This window comes from Pseudophryne corroboree, chromosome 5 (genome assembly GCF_028390025.1).
Source record: "Pseudophryne corroboree isolate aPseCor3 chromosome 5, aPseCor3.hap2, whole genome shotgun sequence".
Lineage (NCBI taxonomy): Eukaryota > Metazoa > Chordata > Amphibia > Anura > Myobatrachidae > Pseudophryne > Pseudophryne corroboree.
In genome coordinates, this window is record NC_086448.1 from 719,429,791 (window position 1) to 719,452,963 (window position 23,173).

The following is a 23,173-nucleotide window of genomic DNA, read 5'->3' on the forward strand; positions in this document are numbered from 1 at the left end:
ACCTGGTTTGGAACCATGTTCCAAATCCCGGGTCAGACCCGCGACTTTAGTGGAAAAGGGGTATCAGTGTATTGTAAGCTTTCGCTTTTCTGATGAGCACCAATGCAGAAGGAGTAAAAACAGGTTTCACCAGAGTATGCTGTAACCGATTATCATATACATGTGCTGGCGAGCGTTTACCAAAAAAAAAAATTAGCAATCTTTTTCCATTCTTATGAAACAAATCAGATCATCAGGTCAGATGTAGCTACACTTGTGAGGAATTCTTTGTTTTTGTCCTTGGAGGATGCTTTTGGGAGATATGTTGCTGCCCCTTTTTTATGTGAGTGATTTGAGCAGTAATTAACTTTGAGCAGTAATTAACTTTTTTCTTTTTGTTGCGTAATGAATCTTTTTTTATTCATCTTGGTCCACTTTAGGAGGCTTGGTTTTAGGGCAATTCTTCCATTACCTGAAAGGGTCTTGTATGTCTGCACCTCACATTTGCACTTCATACCAATGCCTGGACTTTTATTTATCGTTTCTGGGTGTCAACTGACCGTTTTCAGGGAGTGCTTAGAAAAACGCAGGCATGCCAGGGAAAACGCAGGCCTGGCTAGGCGAACGCTGGGCGGGTGTGTGACGTCAAAAGCCAACCCTCCGACGTTAGACTCAACGCACACGAAGAGTAAGTACAGGGCTGGTCTTGTTTTGCACGAAATGTTTTTGCAGGCGCTCTGCTGGACAGGCGTTCGCACTTCTGCAAAGCCAAAATACACTCCCCGGTGGGCGGCGACAATGCATTTGCACGGCTGCTAAAAACTGCTAGCGAGCAATCAACTCGGAATGACCACCCTTCTTCAATATTATATTACGCAAAACCCAAGTTTTCCGCTGCAAGTGTAATATACATGACACACAATTTATTACTATAAAAGTGTGCATTCAGCATACACATAATATCAACAGTATTCTGCAAATAATTGATGATAAAATCCTATATTTGACAGGCTTTGTGTAATCTGATAGAGACTGTTAGCTGTGCATCACAGTGAACCATTAGTCTACGTACAGATGTAGCATGCAGTTTCTGAACATTCAGCTTGGTCAAGCTTACCCTGCTGAAAGTCTGGAAAGCCAACCACGCTCATTGGTAGATTCACTAAAGCTTCTAAAAAGGAAAAGTGGTGGTGTTGACTACTGCAGCCAATCAGATTCTGCCTATCATTTCTTTACTTCATCCTAGAAAATGATAGAATATGATTGGTTGCTATGGGCAACACTGTCACTTTTGACTTTTTAGGAGATTTAGGGGGGTATGCAGTTAACTCCGATCATTTCGGAGCTAATAAATGTATTCAACTAGGGACATTTTTGTCCGTTTTGAAGGCAGTTTCGCCAATGCCTTTTCACCTTTTTGTTTTGTTTTTTAAGTGAAAAGGAATTTGCGAAAAATGCCTCACAATCGGCGAAAATAGCCCGTGTTTTCGACAGAAAACACATGGATTGCCGCATTTTTCACGTAGGTGAAAATCTTGCCCTGCTCTTGCAGGCGAAAAAAACTGAGCTAATTGCATACCCCCCTTAGTAATTTTACTCCTCAGTGTTGTTTAGATGACCAAGATTAAAGTTAGTAGACTTATCATACCCACCATTTTCTTCTACATTAAGAGCTGACCACCAGGTACAGATGTGTCCTCATTCACCTAGAGTTTTTGTGCCCTATGGTGCAAGATGCTTGTTACAAATTAGGCGTTTCTCCACAGTAAAGATTTGTACTTTTTCCTTAATCTTGTATCTCATTTGCACACAAAGCTGCACACAAACTCGCTCACAGTGCAGCAAGCACATTGGGGGGATTCAATTATTTTTATCCTCAGCTGCCACTTGATGGTGCCTGATGAAGAACTTCAGTTGTTGCTCCAGAAATAGGGGCAGGTAGACAAAATACAGCTCGCAGCCTCCTGCGGTGGCGAGCTGAAATGTGCAGCGCTTTTAACGTCGCGCCCATAACTTTAGAGGGGTTTAGTCGCTTTTACGCGGCTAAATCCAGTCTGTTTGGGCGCGACGTGTGTGGAAAAAATATCCCCCAGCAATCTCCTGTCATTTTATGCAGGAGATCGGGCAAGAAAAACAGTTGAATTGCCCCCTAAATTAGTAACAGAATTGGTATAAAGCATAATAATACAAGACACGCGGCATTGCACAGTTGTTCGTGTGGGAACTCTGTAGTTTGTCTTTTATTACCCAGAGCTAGTGTACCCTTACACTGTACTTTTGTCACATTGGTGACATATTTTAAGAAAGCTACTTATGATGCGGATAAGTCGCAAAGACTGTGGTATGCCAAATGCAGCGCAATTTGAACAATAAAGTGTGTAGACACATGTGTATAAAACTTCATTTACAATGATATACAAAATTTATATTATTGTGGGTGTGAAATGCGATGCTGGCAGTCACATGACCGACTGTGGCATCCCGACATTTAGAATGCAGACAAGGGGCGGGTAAGTAATTAATTTACCCCTCCCCTGCCCTCTACCCTAACCCTCCTGGAGAGGCGGCTAGGGCTAAAGACACAGGGAGTGGTGGCTACAGCTAACCCACCTCATTAACCGCATCCCATTATTGTAACCCAGAGGTTCTCAAACTCGGTCCTCAAGGCACCCCAACGGTCCAGGTTTTAGGTATATCCATGGCTCAGCACAGATGGTTAAATCAAATTGACTGAGGTACTAATTAAGTCACCTGTGGCCAAGCATGGATAAACTTAAAACCTGGATCGTTAAGGTGCCTTGAGGACCGCATTTAAGAACCTCTGTTGTAACCATATATATTTCGATTTACAGTGCATCTGGAAAGTATTCACAGCGCTTCACTTTTTCCACATTTTGTTATGTTACAGCCTTATTTGCAAAAATCTAAAAAAAACTTTTTTCACATTGTTATTGTGGGGTATTGTGGGTAGAATTTTGAGGGGGAAAAATAAATGTATTCCATTTTGGAATAAGGCTGTAACATAACAAAATGTGGAAAAAGTGAAGCGCTGTGAATACTTTCCGGATGCACTGTGTATGTAGTGTTTGATGTAAATGGTGGAATCAGGAAACATGGTGAAAATATTGCCCTTTGTTACCCTGACAACCTGACCATTATGGACTTTCGATGTCTTTATATCTTGCCAATTTTTTATTTTGTTCATTGTTTTATTTCTTTTCATTTCAGGGCCAGATTACATTAGGCAAAAGTTTCAAGAGGTTGTGGAGGTTAAAGAGAATATTGAGGAAAAGTTGCCCAACAAACCGCCTTCCCCGAAAGAGTCGCCACATTTTTATAGGAAAGGGACGACACCACCGAGAACTCCAGAGGAAAAGCGAAAGCAACTAAAAAAGACTCCTTCACAGGATTCAAAGAGGCACAGTTCTAACGCGGTGCCCGTGTCTCCTCCCAGTCCCGACAAAAAAAGTCTATCCATTGAGAATCTGCCTGCTTCTTCCAATAAACCCACACCTCCTAAAGCTACTGTGAAAGAGGAGGCTATTGCCAAACCATCGCTAAAAGCATCATTAAGTCACAATCCAAGCAGCACCGGGAATGGTGAACTGCACTCAGACTTCCATAGCTACTATGGAAAAGTTAACCCATTATTGCCTTCAGGTGTAAAAGTTGACTCCAACCCAAAAAAGCAAATAACAACAATAGCAAATGTACCACCGCCCCAGAAGCAGAGTCCCAAGAAGCCCCTAATAAATCCAGTAGCCAAAGAAAGTAAGCCTGAGGCAAACGCTAAGAAGCCCAATCATGTGACACCAAAGAATCAAACCAATAATGATTCACTTCCACCTGTTGTAACTGAAACTAACTCGGTAAGTAGGAACGTACATTTCTTTCGCATTCTCATTAATGAGTTTACATGTTCCCTCCTTAAATACAAGGTTTACATGTACCCTCCTTAAACGAAAGGTTTTCTCTTCGTAACCTGTGGTTATCCCTAAAGGCCAGTTATGTCGAAGAGGTTGAGTATTTTTTGTTGTCTTCTGATACGATGCAGAATGCGTCTGCTCTGGGCAGAACAGTTCTCCGTTGTTTTCAAGTATTCAATGGAAATAAACAGTCCTGCTTGAAGGAGATAAATGTGGGCCACAATGAATTAGTAGTGAGCTGCTGCCAGAGCAGCTTCCGGCGATTTCGCTGGATGTTTTTCTGCGCTGTTTTCTGCCTGCAGCCTATGGAGGTACTGTATAATTACCACATTATTTGGGACCTTTTTTTGTTTTACACACACTTACTTCCATGAGTCTGCATGTGTAATAAGTGTTACACTTTCCAGAATTGTCTCATATTGATGAGAGACTTGGTATCGATAGGACCGATTAATACTTTAAAGGTTGTAATTAGTCTATTTAGCATTTACTGTATATTGTAACATTAAGTTACATGTTTTTATTGTTTGTTTCTATGTTGTTGTTTTTTTATATTAATAGGGGTATCCAATTATCTGCTGTAATTTCCACTTACAATGGATTCGCCAGGGGCTATCCAATTAGCCTTTGATACTGGCACTTATTAGGGATTATGCTACGTGTGCCACACGCACCCGTAGCATAACCCGTGGCAAGCAACCCTCAGTGATGTGACTGAGCCCAGCCGGGGTTATTGAGTCAGCGGTAGTGGGCGGGTTCCCAGGTTGCTAGTTACCTCGGCCACAGGGATCTATCTCTGCATCCCACTTCAGTGGCCAGCCTGCCCCTGTGACTGATATGGAGGAGGACAGCTCAGCCTGCAGAAATGCATTCAGGTACACCAGCACTGCCCCGTCTCCTGCCTCCCTGATACAGTGCCCTGTTGCCCAGCTGTGGCCCCATGTCCCCCTGACCTCTGTCTCACGCCGGTATACTAATATCTGGCACTTATTGGAGATTTTGTTTGGATCCCATGTGTTATTGCACAATAGCGGGACAGTTTTATCCTGAAAATAATGGGCTTTCTCTGACGTCCTAAGTGGATGCTGGGACTCCGTAAGGACCATGGGGAATAGCGGCTCCGCAGGAGACTGGGCACAACTAAAGAAAGCTTTAGGACTACCTGGTGTGCACTGGCTCCTCCCACTATGACCCTCCTCCAGACCTCAGTTAGATTCTTGTGCCCGGCTGAGCTGGATGCACACTAGGGGCTCTCCTGAGCTCCTAGAAAGAAAGTATATTTAGGTTTTTTATTTTACAGTGAGATCTGCTGGCAACAGACTCACTGCAGCGAGGGACTAAGGGGAGAAGAAGCGAACCTACCTAACAGGTGGTAGTTTGGGCTTCTTAGGCTACTGGACACCATTAGCTCCAGAGGGATCGACCGCAGGACCCGACCTTGGTGTTCGTTCCCGGAGCCGCGCCGCCGGCCCCCTTACAGAGCCAGAAGCAAGAAGTGTTCCGGAAAATCGGCGGCAGAAGACTTCTGTCTTCAACAAGGTAGCGCACAGCATTGCTCCTCATGCACACCTCACACTCCGGTCACTGATGGGTCCAGGGCGCTGGGGGGGGGGCGCCCTGAGGGCAATATAAGACACCTTGGCTGGCAAATCATCACAATATATAGTCCCAGGGCTATATATGTGATAAATTACCCCTGCCAGAATCCATAAAAAAGCGGGAGAAAAGTCTGCCGAAAAAGGGGCGGGGCTATCTCCCTCAGCACACTGGCGCCATTTTTTCTTCACAGTGCAGCTGGAAGACAGCTCCCCAGGCTCTCCCCTGTAGTTTTCAGGCTCAAAGGGTTAAAAAGAGAGGGGGGGGCACTAAATTTAGGCGCAATATATGTATACAAGCAGCTATGGGGGAAAAATCACTCAGTTATAATGTTAATCCCTGCATTATATAGCGCTCTGGTGTGTGCTGGCATACTCTCTCTCTGTCTCCCCAAAGGACTTTGTGGGGTCCTGTCCTCAGTCAGAGCATTCCCTGTGTGTGTGCGGTGTGTCGGTACGGCTGTGTCGACATGTTGATGAGGAAGGTTACGTGGAGGCGGAGCAGAGGCCGATAAATGGGATGTCGCCCCCTGTGGGGCCGACACCAGAGTGGATGGATAGGTGGAAGGTATTAACCGACAATGTCAACTCCTTACATAAAAGGCTGAATGACGTAACAGCTGTGGGACAGCCGGCTTCTCAGCCCGCGCCTGCCCAGGCGTCTCAAAGGCCATCAGGGGCTCAAAAAAAAAACGCCCGTTACCTCAGATGGCAGACACAGATGTCGACACGGAGTCTGACTCCAGTGTCGACGAGGTTGAGATATATACACAATCCACTAGGAACATCCGTTACATGATCTCGGCAATGAAAAATGTGTTACACATTTCTGACATGAACCCAAGTACCACATAAAAGGGGTTTTATTTTTGGGGAGAAAAAGCAGCCAGTGTTTTGTTCCCCCATCAGATGAGTGAATGAAGTGTGTAAAGAAGCGTGGGTTCCCACGATAAGAAACTGGTAATTTCTAAAAAGTTACTGATGGCGTACCCTTTCCCGCCAGAGGATAGGTCACGTTGGGAGATATCCCCTAGGGTGGATAAGGCGCTCACACGTTTGTCAAAAAAGGTGGCGCTGCCGTCTTAGGATACGGCCACCTTGAAGGAGCCTGCTGATAAAAAGGAGGCTATCCTGAAGTCTGTATATACACTCAGGTTCTATACTGAGACCTGCAATTGCCTCAGCATAAATAGTGCTGCTGCAGCGTGGTCTGATACCCTGTCAGATAATATTAATACCCTAGACAGGGATAATATTTGGCTAACATAGAGCATATTAAAGACGTCGTCTTATATATGAAGGATGCACAGAGGGATATTTGCCGGCTGGCATCCAGAATTAATGCAATGTCCATTCTGCCAGGAGGGTATTAGAAACCCGGCAGTGGACAGGTGATGCTGCCTGTAAAAGGCACATGGAGATTCTGCCTTATAAGGGTGAGGAATTGTTTGGGGATGGTCTCTGGGACCTCGTATCCACAGCAACAGCTGGGAAGAAAAATTTTTACCTCAGGTTTCCTCACAGCCTAAGAAAGCACCGTATTTTCAGGTACAGTCCTTTCGGCTTCAGAAAAGCAAGCGGGTCAAAGGCGCTTCCTTTCTGCACAGAGACAAGGGAAGAAGGAAAAAGCTGCACCAGCAGCCAGTTCCCAGGATCAAAAATCTTCCCCCGCTTCCTCTGAGTCCACCGCATGACGCTGGGGCTCCACAGGTGGAGACAGGTGCGGTAGGGGCGCGTCTCGGGATTTTCAGGGACCAGTGGGCTTGCCCACAGGTGGATCCCTAGGTTCTGCAAATAGTATCACAGGGATACAGGCTGGAGTTCGAGGCGACTCCCCCTCGCCGTTACCTCACATCAGCCTTGCCTGCTGCCCTCGGAGAAAGGTAGTACTGGCGGCAATTCACAAGCTGTACTTCCAGCAGGTGAAATCAAGGTACCCCTCCTTCAACAAGGCCGTGGTTACTATTCCAAAATGTTGTGGTACCGAAACCAGACGGTTCGGTGAGACCCATTCTAAAATTGAAAGCCTTGAACACTTATATACGAAGGTTCAAGTTCAAAATGGAATCGCTCAGGGCGATTATTGCAAGCCTGGAGAATTTCATGGTATCACTGGACATCAAGGATGCTTACCTGCATGTCCCTATTTACCCTCTTCACCAGGAGTACCTCAAAATTGTGGTACAGGATTGTCATTACCAATTCCAGTCGTTGCCGTTGGTCTGTCCCCGGCACCGAGGTATTTACCAAGGTAATGGCCGAAATAATTATCCCGTACTTGGACGATCTCCTTATAAAGGCGAGGTCAAGGGAGCAGTTGTTCGTCGGAGTAGCACTATCTCGGGAAGTGCTACAACAGCACGGCTGGATTCTGAATATTCCAAAGTCGCAGCTGGTTCCTACGACGCGTCTACTGTTCCTGGGTATGGTTCTGGACACAGAACAGGATAAAAAGGGTTTCTCCCGGAGGAGAAGTCCAAGGAGTTGTCGTCTCTAGACAGAGACCTCCTAATACGAATACAGGTGTCGGTGCATCAATGCACGCAAGCCCTGGGAAAGATGGTAGCTTCTTACGAAGAAATTCCATTTGCCAGGTCCCATGCAAGGATTTTCCAGTGGGATCTGTTGGACAAGTGGTCCGGGTCGCATCTTCAGATGCATCGGCGGATAACCCTGTCTCCAAGGGCCAGGGTGTCGCTGTTGTGGTGGCTGCAGAGTGCTCATCTTCTAGGGGGCCGCAGATTCGGCATACAGGACTGGGTCCTGGTGACCACGGATGCCAGCCTTCGAGGCTGGGGGGCAGTCACACAGGGAAGAAACTTCCATGGCTATGGAAAAGTCAGGAGACTTCCCTACACATAAATATTCTGGAACTAAGGGCCATTTACAATGCCCTAAGTCAGGCTAGACCCCTGCTTCAACACCGGCCGGTGCTGATCCAGTCAGACAACATCACGGCGGTCGCTCATGTAAACCGACAGGGCGGCACAAGAAGCAGGATGGCGATGGCAGAAGCCACAAGGATTCTCCGATGGGCGGAAAATCATGTGTTAGCACTGTCAGCAGTGTTCATTCCCGGAGTGGACAACTGAGAAAGCAGACTTTCTCAGAAGACACGACCTCCACCCGGGAGAGTGGGGACTTCATCCAGAAGTCTTCCAAATGATTGTACACCGTTGGGAAAGGCCACAGGTGGACATGATGGCGTCCCGCCTCAACAAAAAGCTACAAAGATATTGCGCCAGGTCAAGGACCCTCAGGCGATAGCTGTGGACGCTCTGGTAACACCGTGGGTGTACCAGTCGGTGTATGTGTTCCCTTCTCTGCCTCTCTTACCCAGGGTAATGAGAATAATAAGAAGGAGAGGAGTAAGAACTATACTCATTGTTCCGGGTTGGCCAAGAAGAGCTTGGTAACCAGAACTCCAAGAAATGATCTCAGAGGACCCATGGCCTCTGCCGCTCAGACAGGACCTGCTGCAGCAGGGGGCCTGTCTGTTCCAAGACGTACCGCGGCTGCGTTTGACGGCATGGCGGTTGAAAGCCGGATCCTGAAGGAAAAGGGCATTCCAGAGGAAGTTATCCCTATGCTATTTAAAGCTAGGAAAGAAGTGAATGCAAACCATTATCACCGCATATGGCGGAAATATGTTGCGTGCTGTGAGGCCAGGAAGGCCCCAAAGGAGAGATTTCAGCTAGGTCGATTTCTGCACTTCCTACAGTCAGAGGTGACTATGGGCCTAGAATTGGGTTCCATTAAGGTCCAGATTTCGGCTCTATCGATTTTCTTCCAAAATAGAACTGGCTTCACTGCCTGAAGTTCAGACTTTTGTTAATGGAGTGCTGCATAGTCAGCCCCCGTTTGTGCCTCCAGTGGCACCGTGGGATCTCAACGTGGTGTTGGATTTCCTGAAGTCGCATTGGGTTGAGCCACTTAAATCCGTGGAGCTATAATACCTCACATGGAAAGTGGTCATGCTGTGGGCCTTGGCGTCGGCCAGGCGTGTATCAGAATTGACGGCTTTGTCATACAAAAGCCCTTATCTGTATTTTATATGGATAAGGCGGAATTGAGGACTCGTTCCCAATTCCTTCCTAAGGTGGTATCAGTTTTTCATGTGAACCAACCTATTGGGGTGCCTGCGGCTACTTGGGACTTGGAGGATTCCAAGTTACTGGACGTAGTCAGGGCCCTGAAAAGTATATGTTTCCAGGACAGCTGGAGTCAGGAAAACTGACTCGCTATTTCTCCTGTATGCACCCAACAAGCTGGGTGCTCCTGCTTCTAAGCAGACTATTGCTCGCTGGATCTGTAGCACGATTCAACTTGCACATTCTGCGGCTGGACTGCCGCACCCTAAATCTGTAAAAGCCCATTCCACGAGGAAAGTGCGCTCTTCTTGGGCGGCTGCCCGAGGGGTCTCGGCTTTACAACTTTGCCGAGCTGTTACTTGGTCGGGTTAAAACATTTTTGTAAGAGTCTACAAGTTTGATACCCTGGCTGAGGAGGACCTAGAGTTTGCTCATTCGGTGCTGCAGAGTCATCCGCACTCTCCCGCCCGTTTGGGAGCTTTGGTATAATCCCCATGGTCCTTACGGAGTCCCAGCATCCACTTAGGACGTCAGAGAAAATAAGATTTTACTCAATGGTAAATCTATTTCTCGTAGTCCGTAGTGGATGCTGGGCGCCCATCCCAAGTGTGGATTGTCTGCAATACTTGTTTATAGTTATTGCCTAACTAAAGGGTTATTGTTGAGCCATCTGTTGAGAGGCTCAGTTATATTTCATACTGTTAACTGGGTATAGTATCACGAGTTATACGGTGTGATTGGTGTGGCTGGTATGAGTCTTACCCGGGATTCAAAATCCTTCCTTATTGTGTCAGCTCTTCCGGGCACAGTATCCTAACTGAGGTCTGGAGGAGGGTCATAGTGGGAGGAGCCAGTGCACACCAGGTAGTCCTAAAGCTTTCTTTAGTTGTGCCCAGTCTCCTGCGGAGCTGCTATTCCCCATGGTCCTTACGGAGTCCCAGCATCCACTACGGACTACGAGAAATAGATTTACCGGTGAGTAAAATCTTATTTTAATTGAATAGTCTTATAATGACCATGAAATTATCGTGGCTAATGGGATACCGGCCATTATGTTCAAAAGTGACAGATGTGTATCTCTTGTCTTAATGACATGCGTTAGAGTTTTATTTATGATGTTATAATTGCACTATTGCGCAGTGAATATTTTGTATTTATTTGCTATGGAGGTGTGAGCAGAAATCAGCATATCCTAATTAGCGGTTATGCACCAGCTAATTGACTCTGGCCCAATACAAAATGAATAGTTAAACAATGCTGATCGTGTTCTGAAGCTGTAAGATTCGGAATGCAATCAAGAAATTTGCATATCTTGAGAATTTTTCATAAACTAACGATTAATTTATTTATAACTATCTGAATCACTTTGTATCACACGTAACCACGGTGGAATGTTATTCAGAATCCTAAATGGAACGTTGAAACCTTGTTTGGTTTCTTATTCATCTCCAAGAGGCCACAATAGTGATCTGTAGACCATGAATAGAATCCAGGCCGAATACAAACATCCACCTGTTCCTCTTAATATTAACAGTGTAATGTGTAGAATGTGTAGCTTGTGATGCTAAACAGTGTATAGTAAAGTCTTCTAAAGAGACACAGGATAGTGCAGTCAGTACGAATAGCAGGCTGACATGCCGTGCTATACAGTCTTAGACCAGCATCCCAAGATAGAAAGCACTTCACAAGTGAGTAAGGAATCTAACCATATTCCATTTCTGAACAACCCCAGTAGTGATTCACAGACCATAGATGATAGTAAAGTCAAACGTGTAGTCAGCCTGCTTACCCTCATTTAGGCAACCTCAGATCATTAACGTTCACGTGATTTAAAAAATAAAAATGGTATTGTAAGCTGCACTAATAGCACAGTAATGTAGGATGCTATAACAGCAGGAAAACTATGTCATTTTCCTGAGAACGCTGAAAAAGCCCCAATTTCACATGTTATTTAATTTCTTTTGGTATAGAGACTTACACGAAAGTGGACAGAATTCTGACAAAAGTTGATAGATTTGCAGGATTGGGACATGGCTTGTTTCATTCTGATTAAACGTGTAAATGCTGGGTGGTCCAATTTAGGAGTATACATTATCAGCAGTAGTGGATCTTGCCACGGGCAACCAGGACTTTTACCCAGGGCGCCGCCTTCCGGAGCGCGCCGGCACCATCCGGAGGGCGCCGCACCATGGCAAGATCCGCTACTGTGCCCCCCGCTGCCGCTGTGTCCCCCCGCTGTGAAGGGAACTAGACGCTATCCGTCTAGTTTCCCTTCGTGGAGAGGACCTTTGCTGTGCGGTGCGTGATGACGTCATCGCGCACCGCACAGCATTGTGGGACTGGCACATACGCTAGGGGTCATGATTGACCTCTAGTGTCTATGCTGTGCTATGGGAGAGACGTCATGACGTCTCTCCCATAGATCCGAGGAGAGGAGCGGCGCTGGCGGAGGTCTGCAACGGCCGGGACTCAGGAGCGGGGATTGTAAGTATTCATTATTATTTTTTTAAGCCGCGCTACTGGGGGCACAAATGGGGGCACAACCCTACAGGAGGTGTAACTGACCACGCCCCTGTATGAAGCCACGCCCCTATTTTCCGCCCATGGGCGCCACAAGGGCTAGAACCGGCCCTGATTATCAGTTTGTGAAAAGCCCTTCCTCCTGTGAAAACAGCAGAGATAGGGTTTCTCTCTATTTACTAAAAGCTGACTTTCACCGGCAGTAGTCATTGCTAGGGCTCTCCAATGAACACTACTTCATGCACACATATAGGGAAGCCTGTGTAATAAGGACAGTACCAATCACTATCGCCTTGTCTGGATGACAATAGCAGCGCCAGGGCATTACCAATCCGCTGCTTATAGTTCCCAGGGAACTCACTGTACTGAATTCTCACTGCAGACTAGTGCACGGTAGGCATGGCTTGTTGTTTGAGGTTTATAACTAGTTGAAGATGTCAGTTTTTAATTTTACTCTTTTATCTGTTTTATTTAAAATAAAGAACATTCTGTGAAATATGTTAGTTGTATGGTTATTTTATCTTTCATTTAGTATCAGCCTACAAATAATGCTGCTGTATTCTTTCTTGCAGAGACCCAATTCAGTCATGATTGCCCTGGTCATGCTTCTAAATGTTGGGCTTGCCATTCTATTTGTCCATTTCCTCACCTGATTGGAAGGCTGCTAGTACAGGTGAGCATTTCCTCCCTTGTTTTACACTTCCACATGTAACACAATGTCAGATTTTGAAGTACACAGGCTATCTATGTAGGAGTTCAGGCCTGGTCAACCTGTGGCTCTCCAGATGTTGTGAAACTATACATCCCAGCATGCCCTGGCACAGTTTTAGCATTCCGTAATAGCAAAACTGTGGCAAGGCATGATGGGAATTGTAGTTTTACAACAGCTGGAGAGCAACAGGTTGGCCAGGCCTGCCCTAGTTAGCTGCGCCAGGGCTATTCCAACTCATGGGTGTCCACGACACCCATAGAGTGGGAATAGAACCTGCAGCGAGCCACCGAGCCCGCAAGGGGCTTTCTAGCGGTCGCCCTGCTGCCGGAATTCTGATGACCGGTATCCCGGTGTCGGTATACTGACCTCCGGGATCCCGGCCACTGGGATTCCATCCCCAACCCTTACAAATAGTTAGTAAAACGATAACAGTTGTGGGACAAGCTGGGCTGTGTCTGCCCCCTTTATGTTTGCACCTTACATCCCTCTATAAATGCTGAATTGTAGTGGTGGGTAGCCCCTGTCTTCTCCCAGGCTGCTCTGATGCAAAGTAGTTACTCTAGTACCACATGGAAAATCTGCGCTTCTAGAGTCAAAGAAAAATGTAAAGGGGCCGATTCAGAAATGAATGCAAGTCCTTTTAGTGGCTGAATCGTGTATCTTTCACACCACACAGAGCTATGCATGCACATGTATGGGTGACTGTATGCAGCCACGTCGCATGTCCGCTTGTGATTCTGGGTGCTAATGGGTGACATCAGAACTGCAGTCTATGCAAACTGGTGCGTAGGAGTAAACAAATCTGTTTTCAGGATGTCTTGCATCAAGGATAGAGCTGGTGCAGATGTGCCCTGATGATGGCAGCGATGAAACGAAACGTACGGACAATAATTTGGCAACTCTGCATGCAAGTGACAATGTACCAATAGCACTGTACCCACAGTGCAAGCGTAATGGCACATAACTCTGCATGCCCATCAATGGGCCTAATTCAGACCTGATCACACCTCTACAAATTTGCAATCAGCTAGTCGCCACCCAGGCAGAGTGAAAATCTGCTGTGTGCAAGTCTGCAAAAAGCTTTGCAAATGCAGGTCAGCTGCAAATCCGTTCGCAACTCACTCACCATCTAATGATTTTTCCAGTCTGTGCGTAGTCCAGGACCTACTCCTACAGTGCAATACAATCAGGCTGATCGGGGCCGGAGCTGACGTCACACAACCTCCCTGAAAACGATTGGTAATGCCTGCGTTTTTCCTGACACTCCCAGAAAACAGCCAGTTACCTCCCCCAAACGTCCGCTTCCTGTCAATCAATCCGCATACGCCTAGAAATAAAAAAAAAAGACACAGGATTGTTTTGCAGTTTGGCCTCACGTATGCGCAATGCGATCCGTATGCATGCGCAGTCGTTCGATAATCGCCTGCTTTGCGATTTCGCACTACAGCGATCAGGTCTGAATTAGGCCCTTCATTAGTTGGACATCATCATTTATAGGTATCTTTATATTAAAAATTACTTCAGTGTATATTAGCATTTATGTGACAGAACTGATGCCATCCTCTACTCTTCCTTGACTTTGTTTGCCTGCGCCATGCCAACCTTTTTCTCTTGTGCACCTGCTCACTGCCCAGTAGCCTGCAGATCCCATCCACGTCACTGATGATCCCCATTTTTTCCCAATTAATTCCCTAATGCATTCTAACACATCCCTTTCCTGCATTTTAAACCACAGTGGGTGAGATGTATTAACCTGGAGAAGGCATAAGGAAGTGATAAACCAGTGATATGTGCAAGGTGATAAAGGCAGCAGCCAATTAGCTCCAATATGTATTAACAATTAGGATCTGATTGGCTAGTCCCTTTACCACCTTGCACATATCACTGGTTTATCACTTCCTTATGCCTTCTCCAGGTTAATACATCTGCCCCAGTGTAACCGGTTACGATCTTATTGCATTATAGGTATTTTGTGTGTATTGCTGTAAATATCCAGTGCAGGCATTTCTGTGTTAGTAATACAAAATACCTTTCTTTTTAACTAAATAAAAGTTGGTTTCTTTATTTTTAAGATAACATGGTAATAATAGCATGGTGATTTACATGCTGCCCTCTGTGTTTTTTCCTCATCTTAAGTTTGGTTATTTCTATACTGTCTCTGTAGTATCGTCTGAACAACCAGATATGTCGGCACGCAATTCCCGCCACTTGTGTCATAAGCCGTTTTTATGGCACCTACCATATATGGATGCGGGAAAAGAAGGCTTGGACTTAAGTTTGAGAAGCAAGATCGTTGAAACTTCAAAAACAAACAAACAAAAAATAATATTGTATATGTATGTGAGCCTGTGGGCCTCAGGTCTTTTGGTAGTGATTTACTGCTCTTGAGTTCCACAGAAAGGGGGAAGTCGTCGGCCATGATGGAGAAGGCAGAACAAAATGTGCTGAAACCGCCTAGTCAGAGAAAGTGGCCGCTCTGTCTGTCCCAGCAGAGTGTGATTGAACTGGAAATGTACAGACCAGCACTTTCCGTTGACGGAAGCAAACAGCTGCCTTACTATTTTGCCACCTGACGTTTATAGAGTGGAGATAGGGATACGACTGCCAGAGGAATGTGCTCATAGGATTTGCTGTGGATGCGGTTCCAAAGCTTTGCTCCTATCTCAGAAGAAATAGTTAGCAGCATCACTCACCAGTCTTATTCCATTACCTGATGCTTTTAACATCTCCTGCAGCATTCTGGAAGATAGTGTTTCGTGTGCTTGTGCATGTAGGCTAGTTTCTCTCTACCTATAAACCTTACGAATAGCCATAGTCGCTCACCCCAGTGACAGGGGAAACAGGGACAAAGTCTTCAGTTTGACGCACACAATCTGCAAATTACAAACTATTTAGTATTTCTTTTATGCTCTAGTCATACAGTTTGCACCCTTCCTCTACGCACAGTGTAGGTGTCCGTTTTGGGAGTGTGAAAAAGTATGCATTCGGACACTGCCAGGAGCTAGAGGCTTCAATGTGACCTCATGCCTATGCGGTGTTGCTCATCCCGATATAATTCTATTTATCCTGATGTCCATATTGGTTCAGCCCACAGACTGGCTGCCTCCACTGCATAGAGGTAACAGGTGCATGTGACTGTCTTTAAGCTTCATTTTAGTTTCTTCTGTACTCCGTTGACGGCACTGAAGAAATAATCTATTCACAATGGTCTTTTTAGCTTGTCAGGTCCCCTGAGCTGTGTAGTATTCCTGTACTTTCTCAGCAAACAGTATGTACAAGTGTGTACATAACAAGGACTTGACAAATCCCAGGAGCCACAGCTAGCACCTAAAGTTACACTGCCAATATATATTTCACAAAGATCTATTATAAATAGGTGAATTTGCATCTATACTGGGAATTTAGAGAAACTAGGCTGGCTCCTAAATCCTGTTCTTATTTGTACGTCCCTGCAGTGTACAAATAAATATATATCATTTTATATGGATTCATAATTAAACACACAATATTTGGAGATTGATAATTTGATATACACACATATATACGCAGGTGGTGCATGTATGTGCAATAGTTTAGTGTAATAATGTAGTAGAGTTAATTCAATTGGACTATGTCCCATCATATTTTCAAGATTTATGTTAAGTTTAATAGTTTGCTTAGAACTTTATTTTTATGTCTGGAAAGGCAGTTAAGGGAAAAATGTGATGAAAAGAAAATAATGTACATTTATAAAAGGTCTCAGGCCTGTTGATTTTTTCTGTCATCTTTGCTATTGGAAGCCAATTAGCACAATAACTTACATTTATACATTTATTACACATTTTAATGGGACACGAATCATCTATATTGATTATTTTAATTGTACATTTAAAATCTAATATAACCTGTAGAAGTGTATAGTTGCTCGCCAATTTTACTAATTTAGTATAACAAGACTGTCTGCATGACTGAATGGAGCAAGAGCTGAAAGCATGAAATAACCTGGTCATTGGAATTGCACACACAGGGCTTCCAAACCAGTACATCAGGGAGAAAATTTTAACACGTTCTTGTAACATTGACAACAGACAGGGCCCTTTGTTTACAGGCATAATGGGAAACCCATTTTAATGACCGTTTAAAAACCAATCAGTTTGTCACAAAAAAATATAACTATCGACTCTTTATTCAGTGATTAGTAGCGTGCCATAAACACCATCATCGCCCGAGCTGTAGGTGTGGTGTGCCCTCCTTAGTGTCTTAAATGGATCTTTAAACCCGAGCTTCAATTGCTGGTTTAATGTGCAATTGGTTACACAGCACATATAATATTTTTATATTTCAGAGCTTGTTTGTTTACTAGCATAAGTTTTATTTATTTATTTATTTTTGGGGTTTCTTTTACCTTTTGGGTTGTTTTTGTTTTTTAGTGTTTCTTTTTTGTTTATGGGAAGAAGAAAAAACATTTTAACTTGAACCACTGTTCAGAAAAGGGCTTGGATATAAAATATATACAGTAGCTTCTCTATATAGAGAAGTTCTCCTGGTTTGATCTTCGGTTGCTCTGTAACACTTGTAAGTAGTCTGCATGGCTTAATGCAATGCTGAGTATTACTGGTATTAGCTATCCTTTTGAAGTGTCATATTACGCATGGTGTGAACCAAACCATAATACTGTAGCATTGTCTCTTTTTTTTATATTCGTATTTTGAGGGGAGGAAGTTTTTTGTTTGTTTTTTTAGTTTGTTTGGGGGGGGGGGGTTTCAACCCTTTGTGTGAACAGCCTGTAATAAACACTGATAGAAAAATAAAATGTATATTAAAATATTGTTCTATATAGTTTTAGTTAGAGTAATACAAACACTGAATTGTTGTTTAAACATATATATATTTGCCTCCTGTATAGCCCAGATGCCTCTTAGATGGGAAGTCTACATTTCTTACGGAAATATTGTTTCTTATAAATGTTTCCCATATTTTTTTTCCTTAGAGATAATGGGTGATAAACCACTTCTAACAATGTTTATAAATGAAATAAGCATGTTGGTTAAATTTATATGTATGATTTATAGGCTTTTATAATAACAAAGCTGTAACAGAAAATGTTGGTATTTTTCTAAAGATGTGCACAGCTGTATTTTACATAAAAATGTTATTTATAATTGGTTGTTATACTGTACACTACATTTTGGACAGCAAGCAGTCTGCCAATGGTACTATCAATGGAATGTTATTTAATTTCCTTGCTTGATAAGTTTCCCTTATTTATAAACCTGAAACTAAAATGTTTAACTTATGATTTTTAAAACTTCACTTGATCCAATAAAAATGTTATTATCCCCCGAGTGGCTTTGTCATTGTACAGTATGTTCTATCCAACAAGTTGTACGTATGTATTACATATATTAGTGATCAGACGTCCTAAGTGCAAAAGGTGAAGAACATTTTACTAATTTCCTTAACCTAAATTTAAGTCTAACCTTAAGCCTACTTGCCGGAACGCTTATGCTGTATAAACCAGTGTTTGAGGTTTTCTGTATGTGTAAACAGGTGGCATAATAACTAACCAAGCCAAGTATACTAGTACACCCATGCATAATTACTGAAATACGGAAAACTGAGGTTGAGGAAATACAGATTATCCAGGCAAAGAAGGCCCCCTCTGTATGGGCCGGGGAGTGCAGGAGAGGCGTGACATCCGCACAACCCATTCCCCGGTGTACACGCCATAGGAACGTACACCATGACAGGATGTAGTGCTGCTACTCGCAGTAACCGCACCCCCGCCTCAATACTTAGGACCCTTAAATTACTCTGCGACCCAGGGCATATTTTTGGAAACACTGATTTAAGTCAACGTGGTTGTTGGTACATGCCTTGAAATAAACGCACTGGGCCTGAGTCTGAGAATACAGATGTGTCTACATACATCTTTGCTATATCTGGCCATGTATGGCTTTGTTTAACATACTATAGACTCAGAGATTTAGCCATGTCTTGTGATTTTTCTTAACTTGCTTCTTTAATATGTTACTTTATACATATTCTATTATGGCAAACGAAAAAAACATCCACTCATTACTCGTGAAAAACAGATTAGCCGTGTTTTGCATGTTGTGCCAAATTTAGCAAATTAGCAAAGATGTAAGTGGATGCATTTTTGCGCATATCTGGGCAATTCTGATTCCACAACCAAATGGTAGTTCCTGGGTGTCAATAATCAGAATGCATGCAAAAGTACCGTTCTGTGGGTTGTATCATGCAAGAGTCATTGGTGTGTAGCCAGAGTTGTGTGCATGCCACGGGGACGCCTATTTCAGACTGCTATCTTGAACTCAGCATAGGCCCTTCAGTTAACCACTTTTATGAGAAATCAAGTAAACTGGCTAACGCAGACCTAAAGTATGTCCGTTCATTGGGGGTGATTCAGATCGGATCATAGATGTGCCAAATTTAGCACATCTACGATCAGTTACTCAGACTTGCGGGCGGGACGCCTACCACAGGACTAGTCCGCCACACATGTCAAGCCCTCCCCACCCCCGCACAGGTGCGAAAGCATCGCACGGCGACAATGCTTTTGCACTCGACGAGTAGCTCCCTGCCTGCACAACCTAGCTGCACTAGCAGGCGGCTACCTGCCGTGTCCCGGGTCGCAGTGGCTGAGCGTGATGCCCTCCGCAGACCGTCCCTGCAACGGTCCGGACATGCCTGCGTTGTCCGGACCACACCCCACCAACGGCGTTCTAACGGCATTGGTACGCGCCGCGACCGCCTCTGCCTGTCAATTAGGCAGAGGCGATCGCATCCCTGAGATGCTTTTAGCATCTCACTGGGCCTCCCGGGGTGCGCACGCGCACTCTCCAAAGGCCTTCAGACTGCGATCGCTGCAGCAATCCAGTCTGAATTAGGCCCATTGTCTGTTCTTTTGTGACTTTGGGGGAGATGTATCAAAGCTTAGAGAGAGAGAACGCACCAATCAGCTTCTAACGGTCATTTTTCAAACACAGCCTGTAACATGGCAGTTACAAGCTGATTGGTTAGTACTGTATCTCTCTCCAAGATTTGTTAAATCTCCTCCTTGGTGCTAAAAGACATTTCATGATTATTATACATATTACCTGAAGTTAAAACTATTGATCAACTGGTAAAATACTTCCATATATTCAGTATATAACCTTGCTAGAATTTTCTAAAAAACTGTGTCCGCATCCAAGATCAGAAACACGCGATGACCATATGATTTCCTCAGTCATCATATATAACACTGTCTAGTAAGGAAAGTTACAATGACAGATAATTTATCCTTCATTGGGTGGAATTCAAATGTCCGCCCCCGCTCCCGCCCCCTATCACACCTGCTGGCAGCTATTCAAATGTTGCTGCTGACGGGCGTGACATCAGCATTTCAGCTTACTTTCCCCGGGGGTGGCAAGCTGAAATGTGTGAAAAGTGAACCGTTTGGGCGCCCAAACGGGACTTTTCGTGTCGTGCCCAATAGTTTAGGTGGTTTAGCTACTTTACGCGGCTAAACCCGACTGCTATGGGCGCGATCAGTGCGAAAACGAAGGACATTTGTATATCGCCCCCTGCGATCTCCCGTCACTTTAGATGGTAGATAGGGGGCGATAAAATTTTAATCTCACCCATTATGTTTAACCGACATGTACCAACTAAACAGAGACAGTAGAATAAGACGATCAGATGAAAGCTTGTGTATATGAGAAGTGCAACAAACATTATTCATTTACGTAGAATTCCTGTGATTTAAAAATCTAATTTGTGGTTATTATAGAATGAAATGAGAATAAATATAAGGTCAGTACTGGCTGGAAAAAAACATTCAGAGTTCATTTGGGAGCACAAGGACTATTTCCGAGTTGAACTCACTGGATTAAATCCAGTGACCAAATAATGACATTGCTGCTCTATAAAGAGAGAGAGAACATTCTAGCCAATCATTAGTAATCAATAGCAGTGACTGGAGGGCAGAGAGAGTAATCAGCAGATGACGCAGCCAGGATGTGTGATACAATCTGTGACAGGCAGTATCCTTCCTTCTCTTTCAAATGATTGATTTTCAGCAGTAATTTGTAATCATACATATAAAGGTCTACATGGGAAACAGAATTAAATGGGACATATGCTACTTACTCCCAGCAAAGTCAAAAAGGACATACCGATTCCTTTCACATGAAATACATTTCTGCGGTGAATCATGACTGTGTCGTCACAGGTGCCTTGGACAAATGGTTCTGTATAGTCTATAGCAGTCTAATATACTGTACATATAAGGCATAAACATAAGTTGTGTTACAATGTAATACTGTTCAGCGTTCCAATAGAATTCTGAAGCATGCTAGTTTCATTTATGATGGTAATGATGTTGTGATGCTACCGGTCATACAGAGACTGGAAGAGCGAGCACTGCACAGGACTGGAGGGGGCTGCAGGGTATAGGCAGAGTCTAGTAGACAGGACTGGAGGGGTCTGCAGAGTGTAGGCAGAGTCTAGTAGACAGGATTGGAGGGGTCTGCAGAGTGTAGGCAGAGTCTAGTAGACAGGACTGGAGGGGTCTGCAGGGTATAGGCAGAGTCTAGTAGACAGGACTGGAGGGGTCTGCAGAGTGTAGGCAGAGTCTAGTAGACAGGACTGGAGGGGTCTGCAGAGTCTAGTAGACAGGACTGGAGGGTTCTGCAGAGTCTAGTAGACAGGACTGGAGGGGTCTGCAGAGTGTATGCAGAGTCTAGTAGACAGGACTGGAGGGGGCTGCAGAGTGTAGGCAGAGTCTAGTAGACAGGACTGGAGGGGTCTGCAGGGTATAGGCAGAGTCTAGTAGACAGGACTGGAGGGGGCTGCAGAGTGTAGGCAGAGTCTAGTAGACAGGACTGGAGGGGGCTGCAGAGTCTAGTAGACAGGACTGGAGGGGTCTGCATGGTATAGGCAGAGTCTAGTAGACAGGACTGGAGGGGTCTGCAGGGTATAAGCAGAGTCTAGTAAACATGACTGGAGGGGTCTGCAAAGTGTAGGCAGAGTCTAGTAGACAGGACTGTACGGGTTTGCAGAGTATAGGCAGAGTCTAGTAGACAGGACTGGAGGGGTCTGCAGGGTATAGGCAGAGTCTAGTAGACAGGACTGGAGGGGGCTGCAGAGTGTAGGCAGAGTCTAGTAGACAGGACTGGAGGGGGCTGCAGAGTGTAGGCAGAGTCTAGTAGACAGGACTGGAGGGGTCTGCATGGTATAGGCAGAGTCTAGTAGACAGGACTGGAGGGGTCTGCAGGGTATAAGCAGAGTCTAGTAGACATGACTGGAGGGGTCTGCAAAGTGTAGGCAGAGTCTAGTAGACAGGACTGTACGGGTTTGCAGAGTCTAGTAGACAGGGCAGGAGGGGTCTGCAGGGTATAGGCAGAGTCTAGTAGACAGGACTGGAGGGGTCTGCAGAGTATAGGCAGAGTCTAGTAGACAGGACTGGAGGGGTCTGCTGAGTATAGGCAGAGTCTAGTAGACAGGACTGGAGGGGTCTGCAGGGTATAGGCAGAGTCTAGTAGACAGGACTGGAGGGGTCTGCAGGGTATAGGCAGAGTCTAGTAGACAGGACTGTACGGGTTTGCAGAGTATAGGCAGAGTCTAGTAGACAGGACTGGAGGGGTCTGCAGAGTATAGGCAGAGTCTAGTAGACAGGACTGGAGGGGTCTGCTGAGTATAGGCAGAGTCTAGTATACAGGACTGGAGGGGTCTGCAGGGTATAGGCAGAGTCTAGTAGACAGGACTGGAGGGGTCTGCAGGGTATAGGCAGAGTCTAGTAGACAGGACTGGACGGGTCTGCAGAGTGTAGGCAGAGTCTAGTAGACAGGACTGGAGGGGTCTGCAGAGTATAGGCAGAGTCTAGTAGACAGGACTGGAGGGGTCTGCAGGGTATAGGCAGAGTCTAGTAGACAGGACTGGAGGGTCTGCAGAGTATAGGCAGAGTCTAGTAGACAGGACTGGAGGGGTCTGCTGAGTATAGGCAGAGTCTAGTAGACAGGACTGGAGGGGTCTGCAGGATATAGGCAGAGTCTAGTAGACAGGACTGGAGGGGTCTGCAGGGTATAGGCAGAGTCTAGTAGTCAAGACTGGAGGGGTCTGCAGGGTATAGGCAGAGTCTAGTAGACAGGACTGGAGGGGTCTGCAGAGTCTAGTACACAGGACTGGAGAGGCGCGATAGGATGGAATGTATGAGGTTGTTATATGTGTATATGTGTGGGAGGAGGTCGTGTCACATAATATTATATATTGGCCCAAATTTATCATCTTTGTGTGTGTTTAAGTCCTTCCAAGTAGCCCACCTTTATTCCTACCTGATTGAGACCTTCATCTCTGTCAATATCTGTG

General features: G+C 45.0%; 1 protein-coding gene across 1 annotated transcript in view; it reads left to right on the forward strand.

The window, feature by feature from the left end:
* Positions 1-18,148, forward strand: part of JPH1 (junctophilin 1) — a 235,514-nt gene extending 217,366 nt beyond the window's left edge. The window contains exons 4-6 of the mRNA XM_063923975.1: positions 3,208-3,848; positions 12,684-12,784; positions 14,988-18,148. Of these exons, the coding sequence (XP_063780045.1) occupies positions 3,208-3,848; positions 12,684-12,764 (722 nt within the window). The 3' untranslated portion in view covers positions 12,765-12,784; positions 14,988-18,148. The remainder of the gene's footprint in view (positions 1-3,207; positions 3,849-12,683; positions 12,785-14,987) is intronic.
* Positions 18,149-23,173: the final 5,025 nt, after the last annotated feature.